Source organism: Oncorhynchus mykiss, unplaced genomic scaffold (genome assembly GCF_057628025.1).
Source record: "Oncorhynchus mykiss isolate SJ-2025 unplaced genomic scaffold, ASM5762802v1 scaffold96, whole genome shotgun sequence".
Taxonomy (NCBI): domain Eukaryota; kingdom Metazoa; phylum Chordata; class Actinopteri; order Salmoniformes; family Salmonidae; genus Oncorhynchus; species Oncorhynchus mykiss.
Window position 1 is genome coordinate 817,501 of NW_028322095.1, and position 27,276 is coordinate 844,776.

At 46.0% G+C, this 27,276-nt stretch overlaps 1 protein-coding gene across 5 annotated transcripts in view; it reads right to left on the reverse strand.

The window, feature by feature from the left end:
- Positions 1–21,937, reverse strand: part of LOC110490677 (proline-rich protein 5) — a 65,141-nt gene extending 43,204 nt beyond the window's left edge. The window contains exons 1-4 of one of the 5 annotated variants that reach the window (XM_090228727.1): positions 21,690–21,937; positions 13,452–13,556; positions 4,116–4,229; positions 281–361 (exon numbers count right to left, since the gene is read on the reverse strand). In XM_090228727.1, coding sequence (XP_090084853.1) covers positions 281–361; positions 4,116–4,229; positions 13,452–13,480 — 224 coding nt within the window. In that variant the 5' untranslated portion in view covers positions 13,481–13,556; positions 21,690–21,937. Of the gene's footprint in view, positions 1–280; positions 362–4,115; positions 4,230–4,487; positions 4,724–13,451; positions 13,557–19,993; positions 20,415–21,689 lie in introns of those variants that run through there. The other 4 variants (XM_090228726.1, XM_090228728.1, XM_090228730.1 and 1 more) reach the window with 4 other exon arrangements.
- Between the last annotated feature and the right edge of the window lie 5,339 nt (positions 21,938–27,276).

Consider the following 27,276-nt stretch of genomic DNA (forward strand, 5'->3'; position numbering starts at 1 on the left):
AGAGAGAGAGAAACAGAGAGAGAGAAACAGAGAGAGAAACAGAGAGAGAGAAACAGAGAGAGAGAAACAGAGAGAGAGAAATAGAGAGAAATAGAGAGAGAAAGAGAGAGAGAAACAGAGAGAGAAAAACAGAGAGAGAGAAAAACAGAGAGAGAGAGAAAGAGAGAGAAAAACAGAGAGAGCGACAGGGAGCGAAAGAAACAGAGAGAGAGAGGGAGAGAGAGAGACAGAGAGCAATAGAAGTGTATAGGTAGAGGTCAGAGGTTATACAGTATGTCACCTGACTCCCTCATTGAGGATGTAGAGGTCATTCTCTCCCAGGTCTTTCCTCTGGAACACAGCTATCACCGCATTGTGGATGCTGCAGGAACACACACACACACACACACACACACACACACACACACACACACACAACGGGAGACAGTGTTAGAGTACAGCAGGGGAGAAAGCAGCTGCAGCAAACAAACAAACAATAGAGAGATGATCAGAACGTACAGTCCAATTATCACTCACACAGTAGTTTCACATACCCACAGCCATCCATCCATCCATCCATTCATCCACACGGCCATCCATCCATCCAACCATTCAGCCATCCATCCATCCATCCATTCATCCACACGGCCATCCATCCATCCAACCATTCAGCCATCCATCCATCCAACCATTCAGCCATCCATCCATCCATCCAACCATTCAGCCATCCATCCATCCACACAGCCATCCATCATCCATCTAGCCATCCATCCATCCACACAGCCATCCATCCATCCACACAGCCATCCATCATCCACATAGCCATCCATCCATCCATCTACATAGCCATCCATCCAGACATCCATCCATCCAGACATCCATCCATCCAGACATCCATCCATCCAGACATCCATCCATCCAGACATTCATCATCCACATAGCCATCCATCCATCTACATAGCCATCCATCCAGACATCCATCCATCCAGACATCCATCCATCCAGACATCCATCCATCCAGACATCCATCCATCCAGACATCCATCCATCCAGACATTCATCCATCCATCATCCACATAGCCATCCATCCATCGATCCATCTACATAGCCATCCATCCATCCATCCATCCATCCATCCATCCATCCATCCATCCATCATCCATCCATCCATCCATCCAGACATCCATCCATCCATCCATCCTTCAATCTAGTGTTCGCTACCCTTAGTCAATGCTCATGTATTCATTAACCACAGCATCATAACCATGAACTCAATACTGTCTAGTGATGGTGCTGGGGGTTGACACATAATGACATTAAATTAACTAACATTTCCATAACCTAGGCCTCCTGAGTGGCGCAGTGGTCTAAGGCACTGCATCGCAGTGCTGGCTGTGCCACTAAAGATTCTGGGTTTGAACCCAGGCTCTGTCGCAGCCGGGCCGCGACCGGGAGGCCCATGGGGCGGCGCACAATTGGCCCAGCGTCGTCCGGGTTAGGGAGGGTTTGGCCCTAACCTTGTCTCATCGCAACACTTGTGGCGGGCCGGGCGCAGTGCACGCTGACCAGGTCACCAGGTGCACGGTGTTTCCTCCGACACATTGGTGCGGCTGGCTTCCAGGTTGGATGCGCGCTGTGTTAAGAAGCAGTGGGGATTACAGCACGTGCTGTAAACGTGCTAGTATATCTGACGTGACTAGTAGAAGTCTTGTTAGTTATTCAGAGTTCTCTGCTCAGTTATATAGAGGTCATCACAAAGCACACTGATCCCAGGTCTGCAACACAGTCTGTAAGTCACTGAGGAATGAATGACCTTTCTGATTTGGGAAGCGGCTTCATGAGACTAGGAATAGTAATGGCAGTAATGCTTATAGTAATGCTTATTCAGTGTGACATTCTCAAGGAAATCCCAGAGAGAGACGTGTAGATCCCAGAGGACAGGACAGGGACATAGACAGAGCTGTGTAGATCTCAGAGGACAGGACAGGGACATAGACAGAGCTGTGTAGATCCCAGAGGACAGGACAGGGACATAGACAGAGCTGTGTAGATCCCAGAGGACAGGACAGGGACATAGACAGAGCTGTGTAGATCCCAGAGGACAGGACAGGGACATAGACAGAGCTGTGTAGATCTCAGAGGACAGGACAGGGACATAGACAGAGCTGTGTAGATCCCAGAGGACAGGACAGGGACATAGACAGAGCTGTGTAGATCCCAGAGGACAGGGACATAGACAGAGCTGTGTCGATCTCAGAGGACAGGACAGGGACATAGACAGAGCTGTGTAGATCCCAGAGGACAGGACAGGGACATAGACAGAGCTGTGTAGATCCCAGAGGACAGGACAGGGACATAGACAGAGCTGTGTAGATCTCAGAGGACAGGACAGGGACAGAGCTGTGTAGATCCCAGAGGACAGGACAGAGACATAGACAGAGCTGTGTAGATCTCAGAGGACAGGGACATAGACAGAGCTGTGTAGATCTCAGAGGACAGGACAGGGACATAGACAGAGCTGTGTAGATCTCAGAGGACAGGGCAGGGACATAGACAGAGCTGTGTAGATCTCAGAGGACAGGACAGGGACATAGACAGAGCTGTGTAGATCTCAGAGTACAGGACATGGACAGAGCTGTGTAGTTCTCAGAGGACAGGAAAGGGACATAGACAGAACTGTGTAGATCTCAGAGGACAGGACAGGGACATAGACAGAGCTGTGTAGATCTCAGAGGACAGGACAGGGACATAGACAGAGCTGTGTAGATCTCAGAGGACAGGACAGGGACAGAGCTGTGTAGATCTCAGAGGACAGGACAGGGACATAGACAGAGCTGTGTAGATCTCAGAGGACAGGACAGAGACATAGACAGAGCTGTGTAGATCTCAGAGGACAGGAGAAGGACAGGGACAGAGCTGTGTAGATCTCAGAGGACAGGACAGGGACATAGACAGAGCTGTGTAGATCTCAGAGGACAGGACAGGGACATAGACAGAGCTGTGTAGATCTCAGAGGACAGGGACATAGACAGAGCTGTGTAGATCTCAGAGGACAGGACAGGGACATAGACAGAGCTGTGTAGATCTCATAGTACAGGACAGGGACATAGACCGAGCTGTGTAGATCTCAGAGGACAGGGACAGAGCTGTGTAGATCTCAGAGGACAGGGACATAGACAGAGCTGTGTAGATCTCAGAGGACAGGACAGGGACATAGACAGAGCTGTGTAGATCTCAGAGGACAGGGACAGGGCTGTGTAGATCTCAGAGGACAGGACAGGGACATAGACAGAGCTGTGTAGATATCAGAGGACAGGGACAGACACAGAGCTGTGTAGATCTCAGAGGACAGGGACAGGGACATAGACAGAGCTGTGTAGATCTCAGAGGACAGGGACAGAGCTGTGTAGATCTCAGAGGACAGGGACAGAGCTGTGTAGATCTCAGAGGACAGGGACAGAGCTGTGTAGATCTCAGAGGACAGGGACAGAGCTGTGTAGATCTCAGAGGACAGGGACATAGACAGAGCTGTGTAGATCTCAGAGGACAGGGACATAGACAGAGCTGTGTAGATCTCAGAGGACAGGGACATAGACAGAGCTGTGTAGATCTCAGAGGACAGGGACATAGACAGAGCTGTGTAGATCTCAGAGGACAGGGACATAGACAGAGCTGTGTAGATCTCAGAGGACAGGGACATAGACAGAGCTGTGTAGATCTCAGAGGACAGGGACAGAGCTGTGTAGATCTCGGAGGACAGGGACAGAGCTGTGTAGATCTCAGAGGACAGGGACAGAGCTGTGTAGATCTCAGAGGACAGGGACATAGACAGAGCTGTGTAGATCTCAGAGGACAGGGACAGAGACGACCGACTGACAAACAACCACATCTCTGTCCTTTTTAACGGTCAGTGCAGTTTCACAACAAGGAAGGAGTAAGTTCAGTACCTCCTGTTCACTGACTGACACAAAACACACACACACAGACAGAGTCTAGACTACAGTACCTCCTGTTCACACACACACACACACACACACACACACACACACACACACACACACACACACACACACACACACACACACACACACACACACACACACACACACACACACACAGAGTCTCGACTACAGTACCTGTTCCAGGTGGCGTTAGCCCCAGCTTTTCTCTGCTGTGTCCCTCTCTCCTCCAACGCTGCCTTGTCACTCTTCCCCAGGTCACTGAGGCTGGGGGAACTCATCAACTTCAACCTATGGAGAGTCCTCATGGTCAGAACACAACTCAACACACAGAGAGAGAGAGAGAGAGCTCAGTGCTCTCAGGCTCAGACTGCAGGAAGAACTACGCTTACAGAGAGAGAGAGATGGAGAGAGAGAGGGAGAGGAAGAGAGATAAGGCAGGGGGAAGAGAGAGAGAGAAGTTGCACGCAATAGAGAGAGAGAGAGAGAGAGAGAGAGAGAGAGGAGGTGTCCCTCCAGCAAGATGCAGTATACCCCCCCACTCCTTACATCTCTCTCTCCTCCTCCCTCTCCTCCTTTCTCTCTCTCTCTCTGCACTGCTCTTCGGGCAGGGAGGCAGTCTGTCTCTGATTGGCAGGGAGGCAGTCAGTCTCTGATTGGCAGGGAGGCAGTCAGTCTCTGATTGGCAGGGAGTTGCCGTGTGACCCTGCTGGTTATTATAGTGTTTTGTAGACAAACCAACTCCTCTCTCCTGCTGCTGTGCAGTGAATATCCCTCCTCTGTTTCTGTTCCTCTCTCTTTCTCATACATATAGACATGTTGTAATCACACACACACACACACACACACACTTCCTCTTTCCAATTAAAATCAGCTCTTTTCACACCACACACACACACAGCTGTCTATAACAGACACATTAGCTAACTAGAGGGGACAGGAAACTATCCTTAACCTTTGTCTGTTCCCCCTCCTTTCAAAGCACCTCTGTGTTAGAGGTCTCCTCCTCTCACTACCCTGTTCCTCTGTGTTATAGGTCTCCTCCTCTCACTACCCTGTTCCTCTGTGTTAGAGGTCTCCTCCTCTCACTACCCTGTTCCTCTGTGTTATAGGTCTCCTCCTCTCACTATCCTGTTCCTCTGTGTTAGAGGTCTCCTCGTCTCACTACCCTGTTCATCTGTGTTACAGAGGTCTCCTCCTCTCACTGCCCTGTTCCTCTGTGTTAGAGGTCTCCTCATCTCACTACCCTGTTCATCTGTGTTAGAGAGGTCTCCTCCTCTCACTGCCCTGTTCCTCTGTGTTAGAGGTCTCCTCCTCTCACTGCCCTGTTCCTCTGTGTTAGAGGTCTCCTCCTCTCACTGCCCTGTTCCTATGTGTTAGAGAGGTCTCCTCCTCTCACTGCCCTGTTCCTATGTGTTAGAGAGGTCTCCTCCTCTCACTGCCCTGTTCCTATGTGTTAGAGAGGTCTCCTCCTCTCACTGCCCTGTTCCTCTGTGTTAGAGAGGTCTCCTCCTCTCACTGCCCTGTTCCTCTGTGTTAGAGAGGTCTCCTCCTCTCACTGCCCCGACAGGCAGGAACAATGGCGACAACCACAAATGGCAAGACTTCACAGCCCAGAGTGGGATGACTGTACACTACTGACCAACTACTGAGTGACTGACTGTACACTACTGATCAACTACTGAGTGACTGACTGTACACTACTGACCAACTACTGAGTGACTGACTGTACACTACTGACCAACTACTGAGTGACTGACTGTACACTACTGACCAACTACTGAGTGACTGACTGTACACTACTGACCAACTACTGAGTGACTGACTGTACACTACTGACCAACTACGGAGTGACTGACTGTACACTACTGACCAACTACAGAGCGACTGACTGTACACTACTGACCAACTACTGAGTGACTGACTGTACACTACTGACCAACTACTGAGTGACTGACTGCACACTACTGACCAACTACTGAGTGACTGACTGTACACTACTGACCAACTGCTGAGTAACTGACTGTAACACAAGTTGGTACTCATACTGTGAATGAACTGGTGTCACGGAGTTTTAAAATCCCTCAAAAGCCTACAGTCATAAACCAATCAATCAATAGACCACAAGACTGTGTAAATCTAACAGGAACAACTAGAAGATAATCACTAGAAACAGCACTTACTCCAGTAAATAGATTGGTACATAGTATCCCCACTCCATGATGCAGCATTGATGTAGGACAGAGGTGAAGACAAACTACAGCCATCCAGACAGGACAGGGTTAAGTTTCACACTCCTCCCTCCCCCCTCCTCTACTTTCTCCTCCTCCTCCTCTCCCCTCCTCCCCCTCTCTATCCCCTCCCCCTCCTCTCACTCCTTCAATCTCCCCTCCCCCTCCTCTCACCTCCTCCCCCTCCTCTCACCTCCTCTCTCCCCTCCTCCTCTCCTCCTCTCTCCCCTCCTCCTCTCTATCCCCTCGCCTCCCCTCCTCCTCTCCTCCCCTCCTCCTCTCACCTCCTTCTTTCTCCCTCCTCTCTCCCCTCCTCCTCTATATCCCCCCCTCCTCTCCCCTCCTCCTCTCCCCTCCCCTCCTTCTCTCTCCCCTCTCCTCCAGACTGCACCAGCCAAACTAAGCCCTGTGAGGGCCAGTGAGTACCAGCTAACGATATACAAAGGATCTATTCAGCCCAGCCTGACGTTTTAAAGGTGACAAGCATATTTACTCTCCCTCTGTGTTCAGGAGAAGTGTGTGTGTGTGTGTGTGTGTGTGTGTGTGTGTGTGTGTGTGTGTGTGTGTGTGTGTGTGTGTGTGTGTGTGTGTGTGTGTGTGTGTGTGTGTGTGTGTGTGTGTGTGTGTGTGTGTGTGTGTGTGTGTGTGTGTGTGTGTGTGTGTGTGTGTGTGTGTGTGTGTGTGTGTGTGTGTGTGTGTTTTGTTTTGTTTGTGCCACAAGCTCAATACATTACCTTAACTACACAGCAGCATATTTCACTACTCTCCTCTATTAAAACCCACACTGCAGCTTAAAGAGAGAATGATAGAGAGAGAGAGAGACTGTAGAATGTCTCAGGATCTTCAGACAACATACTGTAGAATGTTTCAGGGTCTGTAGACAACATACTGTAGAATGTTTCAGGGTCTATAGACAACATCCTGTAGAATGTTTCAGGGTATATAGACAACATACTGTAGAATGTTTCAGGGTCTATAGACAACATACTGTAGAATGTTTCAGGGTCTATAGACAACATACTGTATAATGTTTCAGGGTCTGTAGACAACATACTGTAGAATGTTTCAGGATCTTCAGACAACATAATGTAGAATGTTTCAGGGTCTATAGTAGAATGTTTCAGGATCTTCAGACAACATACTGTAGAATGTTTCAGGGTCTGTAGACAACATACTGTAGAATGTTTCAGGGTCTATAGACAACATACTGTAGAATGTTTCAGGATCTTCAGACAACATACTGTAGAATGTTTCAGGGTCTGTAGACAACATACTGTAGAATGTTTCAGGGTCTATAGACAACATACTGTAGAATGTTTCAGGATCTTCAGACAACATACTGTATAATGTTTCAGGGTCTGTAGACAACATACTGTATAATGTTTCAGGGTCTGTAGACAACATACTGTAGAATGTTTCAGGGTCTGTAGACAACATACTGTAGAATGTTTCAGGGTCTGTAGACAACATACTGTATAATGTTTCAGGGTCTATAGACAACATACTGTAGAATGTTTCAGGATCTTCAGACAACATAATGTAGAATGTTTCAGGGTCTATAGTAGAATGTTTCAGGGTCTGTAGACAACATACTGTAGAATGTTTCAGGGTCTGTAGACAACATACTGTAGAATGTTCATGATCTTCAGACAACATACTGTAGAATGTTTCAGGGTATATAGACAACATACTGTAGAATGTTTCAGGGTATATAGACAACATACTGTAGAATGTTTCAGGGTATATAGACAACATACTGTAGAATGTTTCAGGGTCTATAGACAACATACTGTAGAATGTTTCAGGGTATATAGACAACATACTGTATAATGTTTCAGGGTCTGTAGACAACATACTGTAGAATGTTTCAGGGTCTGTAGACAACATACTGTAGAATGTTTCAGGGTCTGTAGACAACATACTGTAGAATGTTTCAGGGTATATAGACAACATACTGTAGAATGTTTCAGGGTCTGTAGACAACATACTGTAGAATGTTTCAGGGTCTGTAGACAACATACTGTAGAATGTTTCAGGGTCTATAGACAACATACTGTAGAATGTTTCAGGGTCTGTAAACAACATACTGTAGAATGTTTCAGGGTCTATAGACAACATAGTGTAGAATGTTTCAGGGTCTATAGACAACATACTGTAGAATGTTTCAGGGTCTATAGACAACATACTGTAGAATGTTTCAGGGTCTATAGACAACATACTGTAGAATGTTTCAGGCTCTATAGACAACATACTGTAGAATGTTTCAGGGTCTATAGACAACGTACTGTTTCAGGGGATTGTACAAAGACGAAGATATTCAGAGAGTTCAATATTGTAAATTGTACTCTACTCAATGTTCTGTTCTGTGTCAATATGCAAGGTAAAACACTAGGCCATATTAAAATCCCATCTCTCCCCATCCAACAACATCAGTTAAATGTATTCAAAAGTGTACTTAATGTTTTGTCTAGTGATCGATAAACTTACACAAACGCTTGGATTGCTTTCGCTGTAAAGCATCATTTCAAAATCTGAGACGACAGGTGGATTAACAAAAGGCTAAACTGTGTTTTCCAATATTGCATTTGTGATTTCATGAATATGAATATTTTTTGTAATATTATTTGACTGAGGTGCCATGCTATTCAGCGGTTGCTGATGATAACTATCCCGCTTAAGGGATGAGTAGCGTCAAGAATTAACATTACCAACCTCAGCCTCCAAGACACACACACACACACACACACACACACAGCCTCCATGACGCTTCCGTCCCTCCCGCTGTCCTGGACGAGCCCCTGGAATGTGGTCTCATTTGAAATGTAATCAGGGAGACTTGTGTTTACGTCTTGGACTCAGACGGCGATTACAGATCATTTATCTTACTAATCGATGTATTTGTGTTGAATACGAGCCCTGTGCTGGACGAGCCCCTGGCTGTAGACCAACATCACCCATTAACCTGGTTAAGAATGTCTGTTTCTCTTTGATGTCACTACTCCTTCAACGCACGCACGCACGCGCGCACACACACACACACACACACACACACACACACACACACACACACACACACACACACACACACACACACACACACACACCTCAGTTGTTATGTTTAATATAAAGGCAGTTGAGAAGCTAATGAAGTATCCCTGACTCAACACATTCTCTGTAATGTGATTTAGTGGTGCTGGGTAAAAACTCACTGCTGTCTACACACCAGCTATACAGGGACACACCTGACATAGTTACAGGCCCTTCAGCCTTCAAACATTAACATCTGACATTTATGAAGTTCTTATTTGTCCCGGAAACTTCCCCCAGAGAGAGGGAGGGAGAAAGAGAGGGCGAGAGTAGACAGAAAGATATAGGGAGCGAGAGAGACACAGAGAGAAGGTGGAGAAAGAGAGAGACACAGAGAGATGGTGGAGAAAGAGAGACAGAGAGATGGTGGAGAAAGAGAGAGACACAGAGAGAAGGTGGAGAAAGAGAGAGACACAGAGAGAAGGTGGAGAAAGAGAGAGACAGAGAGATGGTGGAGAAAGAGAGAGACAGAGAGAGATGGTGGAGAAAGAGAGAGACACAGAGAGAAGGTGGAGAAAGAGAGAGACACAGAGAGAAGGTGGAGAAAGAGAGAGACAGAGAGATGGTGGAGAAAGAGAGAGAGAGATGGTGGAGAAAGAGAGAGAGAGATGGTGGAGAAAGAGAGAGACACAGAGAGATGGTGGAGAAAGAGAGAGACAGAGAGAGAAGGTGGAGAAAGAGAGAGACACAGAGAGAAGGTGGAGAAAGAGAGAGACAGAGAGAGATGGTGGAGAAAGAGAGAGAGAGATGGTGGAGAAAGAGAGAGACACAGAGAGATGGTGGAGAAAGAGAGAGACAGAGAGAGATGGTGGAGAAAGAGAGAGACAGAGAGAGAAGGTGGAGAAAGAGAGAGACACAGAGAGATGGTGGAGAAAGAGAGAGACACAGAGAGAAGGTGGAGAAAGAGAGAGACACAGAGAGAAGGTGGAGAAAGAGAGAGACACAGAGAGAAGGTGGAGAAAGAGAGAGACACAGAGAGATGGTGGAGAAAGAGAGAGACAGAGAGAGATGGTGGAGAAAGAGAGAGACACAGAGAGAAGGTGGAGAAAGAGAGAGACACAGAGAGAAGGTGGAGAAAGAGAGAGACAGAGAGAGATGGTGGAGAAAGAGAGATACACAGAGAGAAGGTGGAGAAAGAGAGAGACACAGAGAGAAGGTGGAGAAAGAGAGAGACACAGAGAGAAGGTGGAGAAAGAGAGAGACACAGAGAGAAGGTGGAGAAAGAGAGAGACACAGAGAGATGGTGGAGAAAGAGAGAGACAGAGAGAGATGGTGGAGAAAGAGAGAGACACAGAGAGAAGGTGGAGAAAGAGAGAGACAGAGAGAAGGTGGAGAAAGAGAGAGACACAGAGAGAAGGTGGAGAAAGAGAGAGACACAGAGAGAAGGTGGAGAAAGAGAGAGACACAGAGAGAAGGTGGAGAAAGAGAGAGACACAGAGAGATGGTGGAGAAAGAGAGAGACAGAGAGAGATGGTGGAGAAAGAGAGAGACACAGAGAGAAGGTGGAGAAAGAGAGAGACAGAGAGAAGGTGGAGAAAGAGAGAGACACAGAGAGAAGGTGGAGAAAGAGAGAGACACAGAGAGAAGGTGGAGAAAGAGAGAGACACAGAGAGAAGGTGGAGAAAGAGAGAGACAGAGAGATGGTGGAGAAAGAGAGAGAGGGGCAACATGGAGAAAGAGAGAGAGGGACAAGACAGAGAAAGATAGAGACACAGAGAGATGGTGGAGAAAGAGAGAGACACAGAGAGATGGTGGAGAAAGAGAGACACACAGAGACAGAAAGAGAGAGAGACAGAAGACCCAACCAAATCATGAGAAAACAAAAAGATTTTGACACTTGACACATTGGAAAGAATTTACCAAAAAACAGAGCAAGCTGGAATGCTACTTGGCAGAATACCTGACCACTGGGACTGACCCAAAATTAAGGAAATATTTTACTAAATACAGACTCAGTGAACATAGCCTTGCTATTGAGAAAGGCCGCCGTAGGCAGACATGGCTCTCAAGAGAAGACAGGCTATGTGCCCACTGCCCACAAAATGAGGTGGAAACTGAGCTGCACTTCCTAACCTCCTGTCAAATGTATGACCATATTAGAGAGACATATTTCCCTCAGATTACACAGACACACAAAGAATTACAAAACAAACCCAATGTTGATCATCTCTCATATCTACTGGGGGAAATACCACAGTGTGACATCACAGCAGCAAGATTTGTTACCTGTTGCCACGAGAAAAGGTCAACCAGTGAAGAACAGACACCATTGTAAATACAACCCATATTTATGCTTATTTATTTTCCCTTTTGCACATTGAAATGTGTTTATTCCTTTGAAACTTGTGAGTGTAATGTTTACTGTTCATTTGTTGTTCATTTCACCTTTGTTTATCCATTTCACTTCCTTTGACAATGTAAACACATTTCCCATGCCAATAAACCCCCTTGAATTGACTTGAGAGACACAGAGAGAGAGAAACAGAGAGAGAGGGAGAGAAACAGAGAGAGAGGGAGAGAGAGAGAGAGAGAAACAGAGAGAGAGGGAGAGGGAGAGAAACAGAGAGAGAGGGAGAGAGAGAGAGAGAGAAACAGAGAGAGAGGGAGAGGGAGAGAAACAGAGAGAGAGGGAGAGGGAGAGAAACAGAGAGAGAGGGAGAGAGAGAGAGAGAGAGAAACAGAGAAACAGGAAGAGACAGAGAGAGACACAGAGACACAGAGAGAGGGAGAGAGAGAGAGATAGGCCATATTGATATCATTTTAATGTAGGCCTTATTGGGGAGATAGGCCATGTTGATATCATTTTAATGTAGGCCTTATTGGGGAGATAGGCCATGTTGATATCACATGTTGATATCATTTTAACGTAGGCCTTATTGGGGAGATAGGCCATGTTGATATCATTTTAACGTAGGCCTTATTGGGGAGATAGGCCATGTTGATATCATTTTAATGTAGGCCTTATTGGGGAGATAGGCCATGGTGATATCATTTTAATGTAGGCCTTATTGGGGAGATAGGCCATGGTGATATCATTTTAATGTAGGCCTTATTGGGGAGATAGGCCATGTTGATATCATTTTAATGTAGGCCTTATTGGGGAGATAGGCCATGTTGATATCATTGTAATGTAGGCCTTATTGGGGAGATAGGCCATGTTGAGATGTTCATATTGAAACATGTAAGTTCCTAACTTGTTTGACAAAATTCGTACAGATTTTCTGAGGGGACCCTACATGGGGCCCCGACCCCAAGATTGGTAACCACTGTACTAACCCCTCTCTCTGTGTTTGCTTCCTCCTGCATGCATTGCAGCCTCACCACTGAGCACCATATCACTGTCTCAGTAGCCTACCTTCTGTAAAGAAAGTATTTTTCTGCTCCGTTCAACACTCGCTTCTCACTTCATCCTTCTGGTTCAGTAATACCAGCCAGAGCACTTCAACACTACGATACTAGAAGTCTCTGTCGGCAGCTAGCCACCTACCTGAGTGACATATCTATTAGCAACTATGTACCAATTGTGCACTCGTGAGTCGTTTTTTTTTTGTTTGTTTGGGTGGGTGTCTGTAGACACGGAAGGAGTCACTGGACAGTTTTAAAATTGCCGCAAACACACTGTCAGCAGCCTCTAGTTGCCTAGTTGAGCCGACTGGACGCTTCGCTAGTTCAGTTCACGTCTCAGTCCTGTGGAGGGCGGAGTTAGCCGCTGGACTCTGGGGAACCAATCAGGAGGAGGCAGGAGAACGTAACGAACAAAGCACTGTTTGTGACTCCGCTCGTTCTCAAAGAGGCCGGCGCGATGACAACTCAGTCCGATCAACAACATAAGTGTTCTGAGCTTTGATCAACGCTGGGAGCAATATTTACATGTTGACCTGTAATGGATTTGATTTATTATGGACAAAATATATGTGTCTGTGTGTCTGTGTCTGTGTGTGTCTGTGTGTCTGTGGTGTGTGTGTCTGTGTGTCTGTGTCTGTGTCTGTGTGTCTGTGGTGTGTGTGTCTGTGTGTCTGTGTCTGTGTGTCTGTGTCTGTGTGTCTGTGTGTCTGTGTCTGTGTGTCTGTGTCGGTGTCTGTGTGTCTGTCTGTGTCTGTGTGTCTGTGTGTGTGTGTCTGTGTCTGTGTCTGTGGTGTGTGTGTGTGTGTCTGTGTGTGCACGGAGAGAGGGGCAGTGACTTGTGGTCTCTCACCTCCTAAAGGAATGGGTGCGTTCTTCCATCCGAGGTGAGGGGTCAAAGGTGAGGGGTGGGGGTCAGAGACTGAACTTGACCTAGGGACCGGTGTCCAGCCAGCATCTTTCACAAACAACAAGAAAGCACACCAGTCACAGTTCAGAACATGCTCTATCCATAGAGATGGTTAGAGGACTCAACGTGGATATAACCTGTTTTAACACAGACAGTTCAGAACATGCTCTATCCATAGAGTTGGTTAGAGGACTCAACGTGGATATAACCTGTTTTAACACAGACATTTCTTTACATCAACTCTTATTGCAAAATTATTCTGTTTTTTCACACATTGTATTAAACCTTTCCTATTAATGCCTTCCCATAGTCGCCTCATCTCAACTCTGATTCATACACTTCACACTTCTATGTACATATGACTTCATACAACAATAACCCACAGGGGGCAAACATGTACCAAGGCCTCTTCCCCTGTTGCACTACCATTCACCCAGCACTGCAAGAGGAAAACAAACTACCACGTCACAGTAGGGATCTAACAGTTGGTTAGCGTGTGACGCTGTCAGAGATCCAACAGTTGGTTAGTGTGCGACGCTGTCAGAGATCCAACAGTTGGTTAGCGTGTGACGCTGTCAGATATCCAACAGTTGGTTAGCGTGTGACGCTGTCAGAGATCCAACAGTTGGTTAGCGTGCGACGCTCTCAGAGATCCAACAGTTGGTTAGCGTGCGACGCTCTCAGAGATCCAACAGTTGGTTAGCGTGCGACGCTGTCAGAGAACCAACAGTTGGTTAGCGTGCGACGCTCTCAGATATGCAACAGTTGGTTAGCGTGCGACGCTCGCAGAGATCCAACAGTTGGTTAGCGTGCGACGCTCTCAGAGATCCAACAGTTGGTTAGCGTGTGACGCTGTCAGAGATCCAACAGTTGGTTAGCGTGTGACGCTGTCAGAGATCCAACAGTTGGTTAGCGTGTGACGCTGTCAGAGATCCAACAGTTGGTTAGCGTGCGACGCTCTCAGAGATCCAACAGTTGGTTAGCGTGCAACGCTCTCAGAGAACCAACAGTTGGTTAGCGTGCGACGCTCTCAGATATGCAAGTTGGTTAGCGTGTGACGCTCTCAGATATCCAACAGTCGGTTAGCGTGCGACTCTCTCAGAGATCCAACAGTTGGTTAGCGTGCGACGCTCTCAGAGATCCAACAGTTGGTTAGCGTGCGACGCTCTCAGAGATCCAACAGTTGGTTAGCGTGCGACTCTCTCAGAGATCCAACAGTTGGTTAGCGTGCAACGCTCTCAGAGATCCAACAGTTGGTTAGCGTGCGACTCTCTCAGAGATCCAACAGTTGGTTAGCGTGCGACGCTCTCAGATATCCAACAGATGGTTAGCGTGCGACTCTCTCAGAGATCCAACAGTTGGTTAGTGTGCAACGCTCTCAGAGATCCAACAGTTGGTTAGCGTGCGACTCTCTCAGAGATCCAACAGTTGGTTAGCGTGTGACGCTCTCAGAGATCCAACAGTTGGTTAGCGTGCGACGCTCTCAGATATCCAACAGTTGGTTAGCTTGTGACGCTGTCAGAGATCCAACAGTTGGTTAGCGTGTGACGCTGTCAGAGATCCAACAGTTGGTTAGCGTGCGACGCTCTCAGAGATCCAACAGTTGGTTAGCGTGCGACGCTCTCAGATATCCAACAGTTGGTTAGCTTGTGACGCTGTCAGAGATCCAACAGTTGGTTAGCGTGTGACGCTGTCAGAGATCCAACAGTTGGTTAGCGTGCGACGCTCTCAGATATCCAACAGTTGGTTAGCGTGCGACGCTCTCAGATATCCAACAGTTGGTTAGCGTGCGACGCTCTCAGATATCCAACAGTTGGTTAGCGTGTGACGCTGTCAGAGATCCAACAGTTGGTTAGCGTGCGACGCTCTCCTCCTCTCCTCTTTGTTTCTCCTCAGTTGTAATCTGTGTTCCGTGACTGTGTGTGTTTTGGGTTGTTGTGCCCAGTCCCCCAACACAGCCCCCCACACAGACTGAACTGGGTTCAAAAGGCTATGATGCAGAATGATTGATACCCCACTGAGAGACAGGAGTAGCGTGTGTCTCTGTCGACTAGATCAAAGAACTGAGGTCAACAAGTTCATTGAAATAAAGGGGCCATTCTACTATGGCAGATGGCACATAGAAACATGTTTAAGTCGTGGTTTACTCAGAGATTTGGACTTTACATTCTCAGAGACTCAAAGCTAGTGTCTGACACTACAACATTAGCTACACTACTTTCAGAGGCATCAGGCGTTTTACATAATAGACTTAAATCCAGTCTTCTAGTTGACCGTCTGTCTGTTTCTCATCACAGTAGAGGTCATAGAGAGCCTGGAATGCAGGGCCAACCAAAATGTTTGGAGATCAAACCAGAGACATCAATATATTCCAAGGCAGACAGAGAGAGGGGGGGGGGGGGACAGGGTGCATCCTGGGTACCTTCTGACGGATGCCAGAGAGGTGGCAGCTCAGCACTCCTACCCAATAAAATATTATAATTAAATGAATAGGGGTGTAGTCACCACACACACACACACACACACTGTAGTGAGACACTTGATTCTCTTCCATGAAACTCCCTAAAGAGGTGCTTGAGATCCTCCGCATAAAACAGACGACGGGTCCTCATGAACGAGTCTAGCCGAGGTAGCCGAGGAGGTGCCCGACTCAAACCTCAAAACATCACACGTGCTTGATGTTTCTATATTCTCAACCCTTCATATTTCAGACAGTAATCACACCCAATGAACTGAACCATCAGAATAAGTCAGAGAATGTTTCAACAGAATCTAAAACAGAAGATTGTATCTATACTGTAACTATGGGGAGGGGGCTAACTACATATGCTGTTTATTTGTTCACAATGTTCTTGCTAAAAAATATAGGCAATGTATAGTAAATCATTTATGTAGAACTTAATTCAATATGATTGCATTGCCCAAGTTACTAGAATGATTCTGCTAAGACTCAACTCTGCTCCAGGAAGTGTTCTGATGTTCCTGGCCTCTCTCCTGTCACCTGTCTGGCTACTGGCTACAGCCCCTGTTCCACCTGCCACTCTGGGCCAATGGCCAGTCAGAAGTCAGACTTGGCCGCGGTCCCAGGCTCTAGTCCTGGACACCACATCACACAGTCACAGCTGACAGAACAGCCGAAAGGCACACAGCAGCTTTACAGCCAATCCCCTGCTTAAAGTCTGCTGCTCTAGGCTGCAATTCCACAGGTTTCCATCCAACCTCTCTGGTACCAGGAACAAACCCTGGTATGGAGATGTCATCTGGGCTGCGGCTGCTCCCTCTCATCTCTGGACCTGCTCTAGGATTCTCTGCCTCTTGACTTCCTTTCTCTATTGTTCTCTCCCTCACTCTAGTCTTCCCCTCTCTCATCTCGCTCTCTACCTCTCCCCCCCCCCCTTCTCTCCATCTGGTCTCTAGTAGTAACATGAGTGGGCTCCCTGCCATCACCACTGTGTAAACAGATAGCAGGAAGTTCCCCAAGTGAAAACTAACCCTGATCCAAGATAATGCAGGAGGACACCCAACACTAACTCACTCATCCCAGTCACACTGACTGGCACCAGGGCAACACTCAGTCCTGACCATTACTACCCACAGCACCCAACATAATAATAATAATGAGCTAGTGTTAGTGTCGTGTTATTTCCAACCGAGCATGCAGCCTGCAGGTAAAACAGTTTGAAAAAGTAGGGGAAAAAAGGTGACAATTCTAATTCCATCAGAGTTCCTGAACTTTGTCTCCACCTGCTGGTCACAGTGTGCCACTGCAGCGGTGGACAGGTAACGCATAAATCAACATAAATCAGGTCAAGAGGAAGGATGCGAACTTCTATAAACCTATCAAACTCACATTTAAGAGGACAACCATATCCCACTAAGCAAAAGGCCATTGAAAATACATATTTCACAACTATTTTTCAGACATTGACATCAGGTACATTTTAGGTGATGAAAATATGAATCTTCCGGACGTTGAAAATAGCCCATTTTCTGGACGTTGAAATCAGGTGCATTTGAAAATACTTATTTTTCGATCATTAATTCCATGGCCAAATTTCAACTGATATACATTCTCAATTATAATAAGTAAGCATTATATTACAGTTAAGTGACTTGTCTGAAGGTCCCATGGTCCCATGGTACCAGTTGAAAAAATGAACGGAGGTAATGGAGACTGTTTAGTGACAAAAATAAGGGGTTAAATACATGTAAAATCCTGATCTTTCATATTTCTCTCAGATATTGGACAGACACTTCAGAACAAACTTCCTTTAGATCTGTTGTTCCATGTAGTGAATCTGTTATTCGAGGCATTTGAATATGCTAATAGCAGTAAGGTCCCCAAAAAATTCATCCAATCATATTTTTCTTCTGTTTTTTTTTTTATTCTTCAAGGGGTCTTAAAATTCAAAATTCAAACAGCTAAATGATCCTTAGTAGAACCCCCACCCTCTGGCTTAGACAGGTTTTAATAGGAAAGAGGAACCAATTGTAGATCGCAACCAAATATTTATCTATCACATGCAGTAAGTTCCTCTGGATAAGAGCGTCTGCTGAATGACCAAAATGTAAATGTAAAAAACAAAAACACTTGCAAAGCATGCTGGATATTATTCTAATGAGCTCCGCCCCCAAACAAGTAAAAATTTGGCCGGTGCAAACCAGATCCAAATCTGAACGAATCATAGACTTCTAGGCTGTTTCACAAGTTTGAACATCACAGTACAGTACGGCACAGTTTAGCACAGTAGAGTACAGTAGTTTTATTCAGTCGAGCACAATACAGTAGAGTTTAATTACAGTAGAGTACAGTAGAGTAATTCAGTACATTAGAGTACACTACAGTAAAGTATAGTTTAATTCAGTACAATACATTTTATTTCAGTAGAGTACAGTAAAGTATAGTTTAATTCAGTAGAGTATAGTTTAATTCAGTAGAGTATAGTTTAATTCAGTAGAGTACAGTAGAGTATACTTTACTTTTCTGTACTAAGTTACTGTACACTGCTGTCCAAACCTGTGAAACATAGATGTCTAGGATTGGTTCAGATTTTGTCCGGACCAAAATTCAACATCCCTGGGGGATGAAATTTAAAAAAATAGGACCAAAAAGAGATGTCCAAAAGACATCAAAACGCTTACTGGGATGCTGTTTTAAGGGCAGTGGGGATACAGGCCTAACAGTCATATTATGCCAACAAGTCCCTCCAATGATCTACTCTACTTGACCTATACAGGTGCTCGTGCTCACATAACCTATAGCATACACATTCACTAAGTTTAATTCTCATTGATGACATGGCAGTATTGATCAATCCAGATCAGAGATCTACCTGTGTTCCCCATATAAAAAGGTACTGTCCATCTTGACTGTCTCCCAAACAAAATCAACGATAACCACAAACATTCATCCCACCACTCAAAAATCACAAACCACCACTCCCCTTCCAGTATCCTGAAGAATACGTTTCCATCCCCTACTTTCTAATTTTAATCAAGTTATTTACCTCTTTCCCAAGGACCCTTACCATAAATCGGGTTGGTAGTTGGTATCTTCTACCCAACCCTTCCCTTTAAACCTAAACCAGGTTAATATCCTCTACCCAACCCTTCCCTTTAAACCAGGTTAATATCCTCTACCCAACCCTTCCCTTTAAACCAGGTTAATATCCTCTACCCAACCCTTCCCTTTAAACCAGGTTAATATCCTCTACCCAACCCTTCCCTTTAAACCAGGTTAATATCCTCTACCCAACCCTTCCCTTTAAACCAGGTTAATATCCTCTACCCAACCCTTCCCTTTAAACCAGGTTAATATCCTCTACCCAACACTTCCCCTTGAACCAGGTTAATATCCTCTATCAATCCCTCTATTTTATTTGATTTTTTTTGTACTTTTACTTCTTTATATATTTTTTTATCCATTAAAGTTTGTTTTAATCAAATCAAGTCGAAGTATAAAAAATGAGAACTCCATCACCCTTGTACCGTTAACTTGCCAAACCTGACCTTCACCAAACATGCAGAAGAGGGATAGAAGAGGGTATGAAGCCCTGAGGTGTCCCTGCCAGTCCCAGAGCTCTCAACTGTCTCCCTACTCCATTAGTCTCTGTCATCCAACACGTTTAGATTGTTGTTTTTTGTTGACATTTTGACAGTATATCAATATGTCTCCCCTAAAAGATACAAAGGACAAGGTCAAAGGACATACGGGTGCCCGCGTCTCTGAAACCGCCAACGTCTCACCTCTCTCCGGAACGCTGCAGACACACACCTAAAACCAATCCCGGAGACAGTCTGGACAGCCTATGCTACTGCTCTGGTGTTGCATCGCTATTTCGGTATATATTCTATCTATTTATAACAAGGCACGGTATCATTCGACAACTTTATATCATGGCTACAGACGGAGTTGACAACCACCACTAACGTTAGGCAAATCAAGTCAATAAGCTACACAGCGGACGTTTATAAAAGGTACCCACGTGTATGGTCGCTGTCTTCCTCTGGCGGTGCGCTACAACATGCCACAAAGATAATATATAGGCGCTCCAACACGCACTGAAAAATTATATCAAAATCTGTGTTTCAATCCTTCTTGGTTTATAGAAAGTTGGCAAAGGTAGACAGTAAAACTGAAGCTGTCCCGAAAGGGTCCTTGTCTGTCTGAGTATGCGAGTGGAGTACGGATGTGTAAACGGAGCCGACTCCGAGGATGTCACGACTCGTGGATGTTTCCTCTTGTTGACTTGAGTTCGCAGCGCCAGCTGCTACTGTATCTAGTCGAGTCCGCGTAACACAAGCGTCTGCAAGTGTGTGTGGAATGTGTGTAGACTAGAGTGTGTGTGTTTGTGCGCGCACCGTAGTATTTCCACCGGTCTGTCTGTGCTGAGAGTGCATGGAGAAACTGCTAAATGAGAGACTGTCCCACGCTATGAGTTCTGGAGCTGTGCCAGTGCCAAGATGAGTTAGTACACAACCGGTTTTAAATCTGCAGTCTGTGGCGCCTCCGAACAACAATGTAGAATGTTTAATTCATTTAAAACCAAAGCATTCAGTCTAATGATCCCCATAAAGCTATAAAGACAATCCTGTACATTATACTAAGTGCTCATTAAAGAGAAAGCAGTGATTCAGCTGTGCACTCTCTGGACAAAATGCTGGTGATCAGCACGTTTTCAGATCCACTATCCAATCCCCACCTAATCCAACATCAATGGATTTGTCAAAGCACCACTGAGGATCTTCACAGAACCTAGATATTTTTACACCACTGAGGATCTTCACAGAACCTAGATATTTTTACACCACTGAGGATCTTCACAGAACCTAGATATTTTACACCACTGAGGATCTTCACAGAACCTAGATATTTTACACCACTGAGGATCTTCACAGAACCTAGATATTTTACACCACTGAGGATCTTCACAGAGCCTAGATATTTTACACCACTGAGGATCTTCACAGAACCTAGATATTTTACACCACTGAGGATCTTCACAGAGCCTATATATTTTACACCACTGAGGATCTTCACAGAACCTAGATATTTTACACCACTGAGGATCTTCACAGAGCCTAGATATTTTACACCACTGAAGATCTTCACATAACCTAGATATTTTACATCACTGAGGATCTTCACAGAGCCTAGATATTTTACACCACTGAGGATCTTCACATAACCTAGATATTTTACACCACTGAGGATATTCACAGAACCTAGATATTTGACACCACTGAGGATCTTCACAGAACCTAGATATTTGACACCACTGAGGATCTTCACATAACCTAGATATTTTACATCACTGAGGATCTTCACAGAGCCTAGATATTTTACACCACTGAGGATCTTCACATAACCTAGATATTTTACACCACTGAGGATCTTCACAGAACCTAGATATTTGACACCACTGAGGATCTTCACAGAACCTAGATATTTTACACCACTGAGGATCTTCACAGAACCTAGATATTTTTACACCACTGAGGATATTCCCAGAACCTAGATATTTTTACACCACTGAGGATCTTCACAGAACCTAGATATTTGACAGACATTTCAGTCCCACTGTTGCTTGAAGTTTGTGAAGAGACTGCAATGAAGAGTTATTGGAAGATCTCCCCAAAACAAACCTCTTAGAAGAAGAAACCATATCAGAGAAAACCAACCTTTGATTGTCCATCATCCTTCTGGAAGATATTTGAGGTATTGACGATGATGTTCAGTAACCTGCTGTTCTGTTTGATTTCTATAGTACCAAGTGTTTTGAGAATGTCACATGGCAAAGTCCAACTCCCAAGGTCAGGAATATCTGCCTTTACAATGCTGGGGCCATAAAAAGAATAACAGTAAGGTAGCTGGGGAACATAGAGCATGAGAAAGTTCTCTCTCTCTCTCCCTCTCTGGTTTAATGTGTAGCTTGTTGAGTAGCCAGAGTCATAAATGCCTGATGCTGTGGTGAGAGAATGTTTGTTTAGGGTCATGGAACTAACATTAAGGCCCAGAGAATGGCATGTGTCCAAACACATCCTCATTCAACCAATACTAGTATATACAATACCATACCGTGTAGAAAGGTTGATTCTAAAAGTACACAATTACAATTTTACTGGTTTATATATATATATATATATATATATATATATATATATATATATATATATATATATATATATATATATATATACACAGTATATAGCATTTCATCATTAGGGACAGGAGCTTTTCCGGGCTAGAGGTAACCTCCTGGCCTTGTGCATGGAATACCAGCATGCAGTATGTTGGGGGAAGTTAGGAATATTTAACCACACTTTGTCTCTTCATGCCAAGTACATTATTTTATGTTTGACCCTGATGATCCAGACAGAGCCGGTTCCAAGAGACATACATAACCTGACCGAAGTGTGTTGAATTGTTTTTAGAACTCAGTCGGGGTCTCAACTTCCTGTTGACAGTTAGAATAGTAGAATACACAAGGTGCAATTTCTACATGTGGTTGTGCATCAACAGTTTCTCTCTTGTTATGTCAGCCACTGATAGTCACTCAATTATCCATGTTAGTTAGCCATTTTTACATTGGTAAATGAGTCTAGCCAGCTATCATGGCCGAATACCAACTGGGCACACAGGGCATGTGTCCAGGGGCCCCTGACCTCCAGGGGGCCCCCATTGATTTTGTTAGTCAGTCTCACTCAGATATCATTAACATGATAAAAGTCCTGGCACAAACCTCCCCGCCCGCCTGTCTGGTTGGGGTGTGTGTGACTGTGCCACATTTCCATTAACCTTGCAGAATCATTAACTGGACTGGGCACTTCAAAGTAAAGAGGAAAGTTTGCCTCAATCTTTCCAGATTATCCGCACATGAAAACTGTCAGCAAATTTCCCTTCAGAAGCCTGTTCCTTAAAAGAGGATTGGTAAAAATGTGAATGTTAAATCTGGTGTGTGCCAGGATAGGGAAAATGGTTTTATGTTTCGGGAGTTGAGGCATGATGCTTATGGTACACTACATGACCAAGAGTATGTGGACACCTGTTCTCATTCCAGAATCATGGGCATTCATATGGAGTTGGTCCCCCCCTGTGCTGCTATAACAGCCTCTACACTTCTTGGAAGGCCAGTCAAGTTCTTCCACGTGGATCTCGACAAACCATTTCCGTATGGACCTCGCTTTGTGCACAGAGGCATTGTCATGCTGAAACAAGAAAGATCCTTCCTCAAACTGTTGCCACAATGTTGGAAGCACAGAACTGTCTAGAATGTCATTGTATGCTGCAGCGTTAAGATTTCACTTCACTGGAACTAAGGGGACTAGCCCAATTCCTCCTCCACCACCAAACTTTACAGTTGGCACTATGCATTGGGGCAGGTAGCATACTCCTGGCATCTGCCAAACACAGATTCGTCCATAGGACTACCAGATGATGAAGCGTGATTCATCTCCAGAGAACGTGTTTCCACTGCTCCAGAGTCCAATGGCGGCGAGCTTTACACCACTCCAGCCAACGCTTGGAATTGCGCATGGTGATTTGAGGCTTGTGTGTGGCTGCTTAGCCATGGAAACCCATTTCATGAAGCTCGTTTCCACTTCGCAATTACAGCACTTACAGTTGACCGGGGCAGCTCTAGCAGGGCAGAAATTTGACAAACTGACTTTTTGGAAAGGTGGCATCCTATGACAGTGCCACGTTGAAAGTCACTGAGCTCTTCAGTAAGGCCATTCTACTGCCAATGTTTGTCTATGGAGATTGCATGGCTGTGTGCTCGATTTTATACACCTGTCAGCAACGGTTGTGGCTGAAATAGCCAAATCCACTAATTTGAAGGGGTGTTTACATACTTTTGTATATATTGTGTATTTCAACATAATGATATGAGACATGAAATTCTTTAACTCATTTGTCACATCTTTGCTCCCCATCAGGCAAAGTAGGTTGGTTCAGAATGAAATCCAATTTATTTTAATACTAAAGAGGTTCTTTTGAGAACTTCCAAACTAAATTCTCTCAGATAAAAACGCTTTTCAACTGAATGAAACCATAGTTGGTACTTTATCTGGAACAGCTAGGAGTTTATGTTTGCATAGTATAAATTAAGCAACTAGTTATTATTTGTTATTTTCATTTAGGCTTAAAACCCAGAGCTCAGGAGCAGGCTTCTCTGACAACTTACCGTTGCCATGGGAAAGGAGGTGAAGAGGGGTAAATTGATTTACAGCATTCTAGAACTAGATGTTGAATGTGTGTGTGTTCGCATGTGTGTTTTCTTACCCAAAAGTATGGTACCAGGGGAGGGTTTGTGTGTGGTTCAGCCACACTGCACCACGCTATATGAGTACTAGTTTGAAGGGCAGGTGGGTAAACTAAACATCCATAAGCTCACAGCAACCAGCAGTGTGAAATAGCATGAACCATTGATACTATTATCACCAATATTTTTAGCAGGTTAGGAGAGAGAGAGAAAGAAAGAGAGAAGACAAGCCACTCAGCCTGTCAGTGAAAGGGGCAACCCGATTTAACACAGCTAATTGTTCACGGACAGAGACCCCACACAAAGTCCCTGTTTTGTGAGTGAGTGAGTGAGTGAGTGAGTGAGTGAATGAGTCCAAAATAGAAAGTACATTGTATTTTTTCCAGCTACAACCTGGGAAGATGTGCAGAGAAGAGAGAAAGGAGAAGGTCCTCTATGTGGGTTCCAGAGTTCCACAGACTACCACAGCACACTCATACTGAGATCCCAAACTAACAACACTGTGGTGGGACCTAGTCACATTAAGCAGCTCCAGTGTCAGAGGCAACGGTGGGTAGCTGCTGTACCTCGGTCTAGCCCAGTGTGTGTCTGCTGCCCCTCGGTCTAGCCCAGTGTGTGTCTGCTGCCCCTCGGTCTAGCCCAGTGTGTGTCTGCTGCCCCTCGGTCTAGCCCAGTGTGTGTCTGCTGCCCCTCGGTCTAGCCCAGTGTGTGTCTGCTGCCCCTCGGTCTAGCCCAGTGTGTGTCTGCTGCCCCTCGGTCTAGCCCAGTGTGTGTCTGCTGCCCCTCGGTCTAGCCCAGTGTGTGTCTGCTGCCCCTCGGTCTAGCCCAGTGTGTGTCTGCTGCCCCTCGGTCTAGCCCAGTGTGTGTCTGCTACCCCTCGGTCTAGCCCAGTGTGTGTCTGCTACCCCTCGGTCTAGCCCAGTGTGTGTCTGCTGTCCCTCGGTCTAGCCCAGTGTGTGTCTGCTGCCCCTCGGTCTAGCCCAGTGTGTGTCTGCTGTCCCTCGGTCTAGCCCGGTGTGTGTCTGCTGCCCCTCGGTCTAGCCCAGTGTGTGTCTGCTGTCCCTCGGTCTAGCCCAGTGTGTGTCTGCTGTCCCTCGGTCTAGCCCAGTGTGTGTCTGCTACCCCTCGGTCTAGCCCAGTGTGTGTCTGCTGCCCCTCGGTCTAGCCCAGTGTGTGTCTGCTGCCCCTCGGTCTAGCCCAGTGTGTGTCTGCTGCCCCTCGGTCTAGCCCAGTGTGTGTCTGCTGCCCCTCGGTCTAGCCCAGTGTGTGTCTGCTGCCCCTCGGTCTAGCCCAGTGTGTGTCTGCTGCCCCTCGGTCTAGCCCAGTGTGTGTCTGCTGCCCCTCGGTCTAGCCCAGTGTGTGTCTGCTGCCCCTCGGTCTAGCCCAGTGTGTGTCTGCTGCCCCTCGGTCTAGCCCAGTGTGTGTCTGCTGTCCCTCGGTCTAGCCCAGTGTGTGTCTGCTGTCCCTCGGTCTAGCCCAGTGTGTGTCTGCTGCCCCTCGGTCTAGTCCAGTGTGTGTCTGCTGTCCCTCGGTCTAGCCCAGTGTGTGTCTGCTGCCCCTCGGTCTAGCCCAGTGTGTGTCTGCTGTCCCTCGGTCTAGCCCAGTGTGTGTCTGCTACCCCTCGGTCTAGCCCAATGTGTGTCTGCTGCCCCTCGGTCTAGCCCAGTGTGTGTCTGCTGCCCCTCGGTCTAGCCCAGTGTGTGTCTGCTGCCCCTCGGTCTAGCCCAGTGTGTGTCTGTTGCCCCCAAGTCTAGTGTTGGTCCTTCAGTCTATTTCAGTGGTCTAAAACAACCCCAGGTCAGGTCAGGTCTGGTCCAGGTCTGGTCTGGTACAGGTCTGGTCTGGTCTGGTCCAGGACTGAGTGAGATCCTCCTCTTTCTCAGACAGGTTTCCAATGGCTGTAAAGTAAATCCAGTCTGGGTAGGAAGCCACAGCGTGCCTGCAAACGTCTACGATTCACCTCCTGTGTTCTATTTAGGTGTCCACGGCAACCACAAGCCCCGTTGGACCAACTGTGAAAAAATGTCCTCCCAAGTTAACCATCACTGGCTAAGAAAAACAGGAGAACGTCTGCTGTGTGTGTGTGTGTGTGTGTGTGTGTGTGTGCGAAGGAGAGAGGAAGTCTCCTGTGTTTCCAAAGAAAACAGTCCAGGGTTTTAAAGCTATTTTTAAAAGCGTCTCACATGCTGGGGGAAGATTTCGCAATAAAACAGATTGACTCACGGAGACAAACAAGGACTGCTTTATTGTTCCTGAAATCAGATGAGTCGTGTGTATATATATATATGTGTGTGTGTGTGTGTGGTAAAATATTTGCCAGTATTGACAACCACAGTGAGTCAAGTCTGTGTTTGGTCTTGGCACAAGCTTTGAGGAAATAAATTAACTCTAAAAAAGTATATTGGCTTAAACTGACAAGTAAATATGTGCTCATCATAAGCTATGAAAGAAGACTGCATAGAAAATAGTATAATTAAAACAAGGTTTAATGTTCTCCCTATTCCCCAGAGAATGTTCTCCCTGTTCCCCAGAGAATGTTCTCCCTATTCCCCAGAGAATGTTCTCCCTGTTCCCCAGAGAATGTACAGCATATGTGCCAACTGCCACCTTTAGACTGCCATACACGCCTGTCATTAGACTGCCATACACGCCTGTCATTAGACTGCCATACACGCCTGTCATTAGACTGCCATACACACCTGTCATTAGACTGCCATACACGCCTGTCATTAGACTGCCATACACACCTGTCATTAGACTGCCATACACGCCTGTCATTAGACTGCCATACACGCCTGTCATTAGACTGCCATACACGCCTGTCATTAGACTGCCATACACACCTGTCATTAGACTGTCATACACACCTGTCATTAGACTGCCATACACACCTGTCATTAGACTGTCATACACACCTGTCATTAGACTGCCATACACGCCTGTCATTAGACTGCCATACACGCCTGTCATTAGACTGCCATACACACCTGTCATTAGACTGTCAT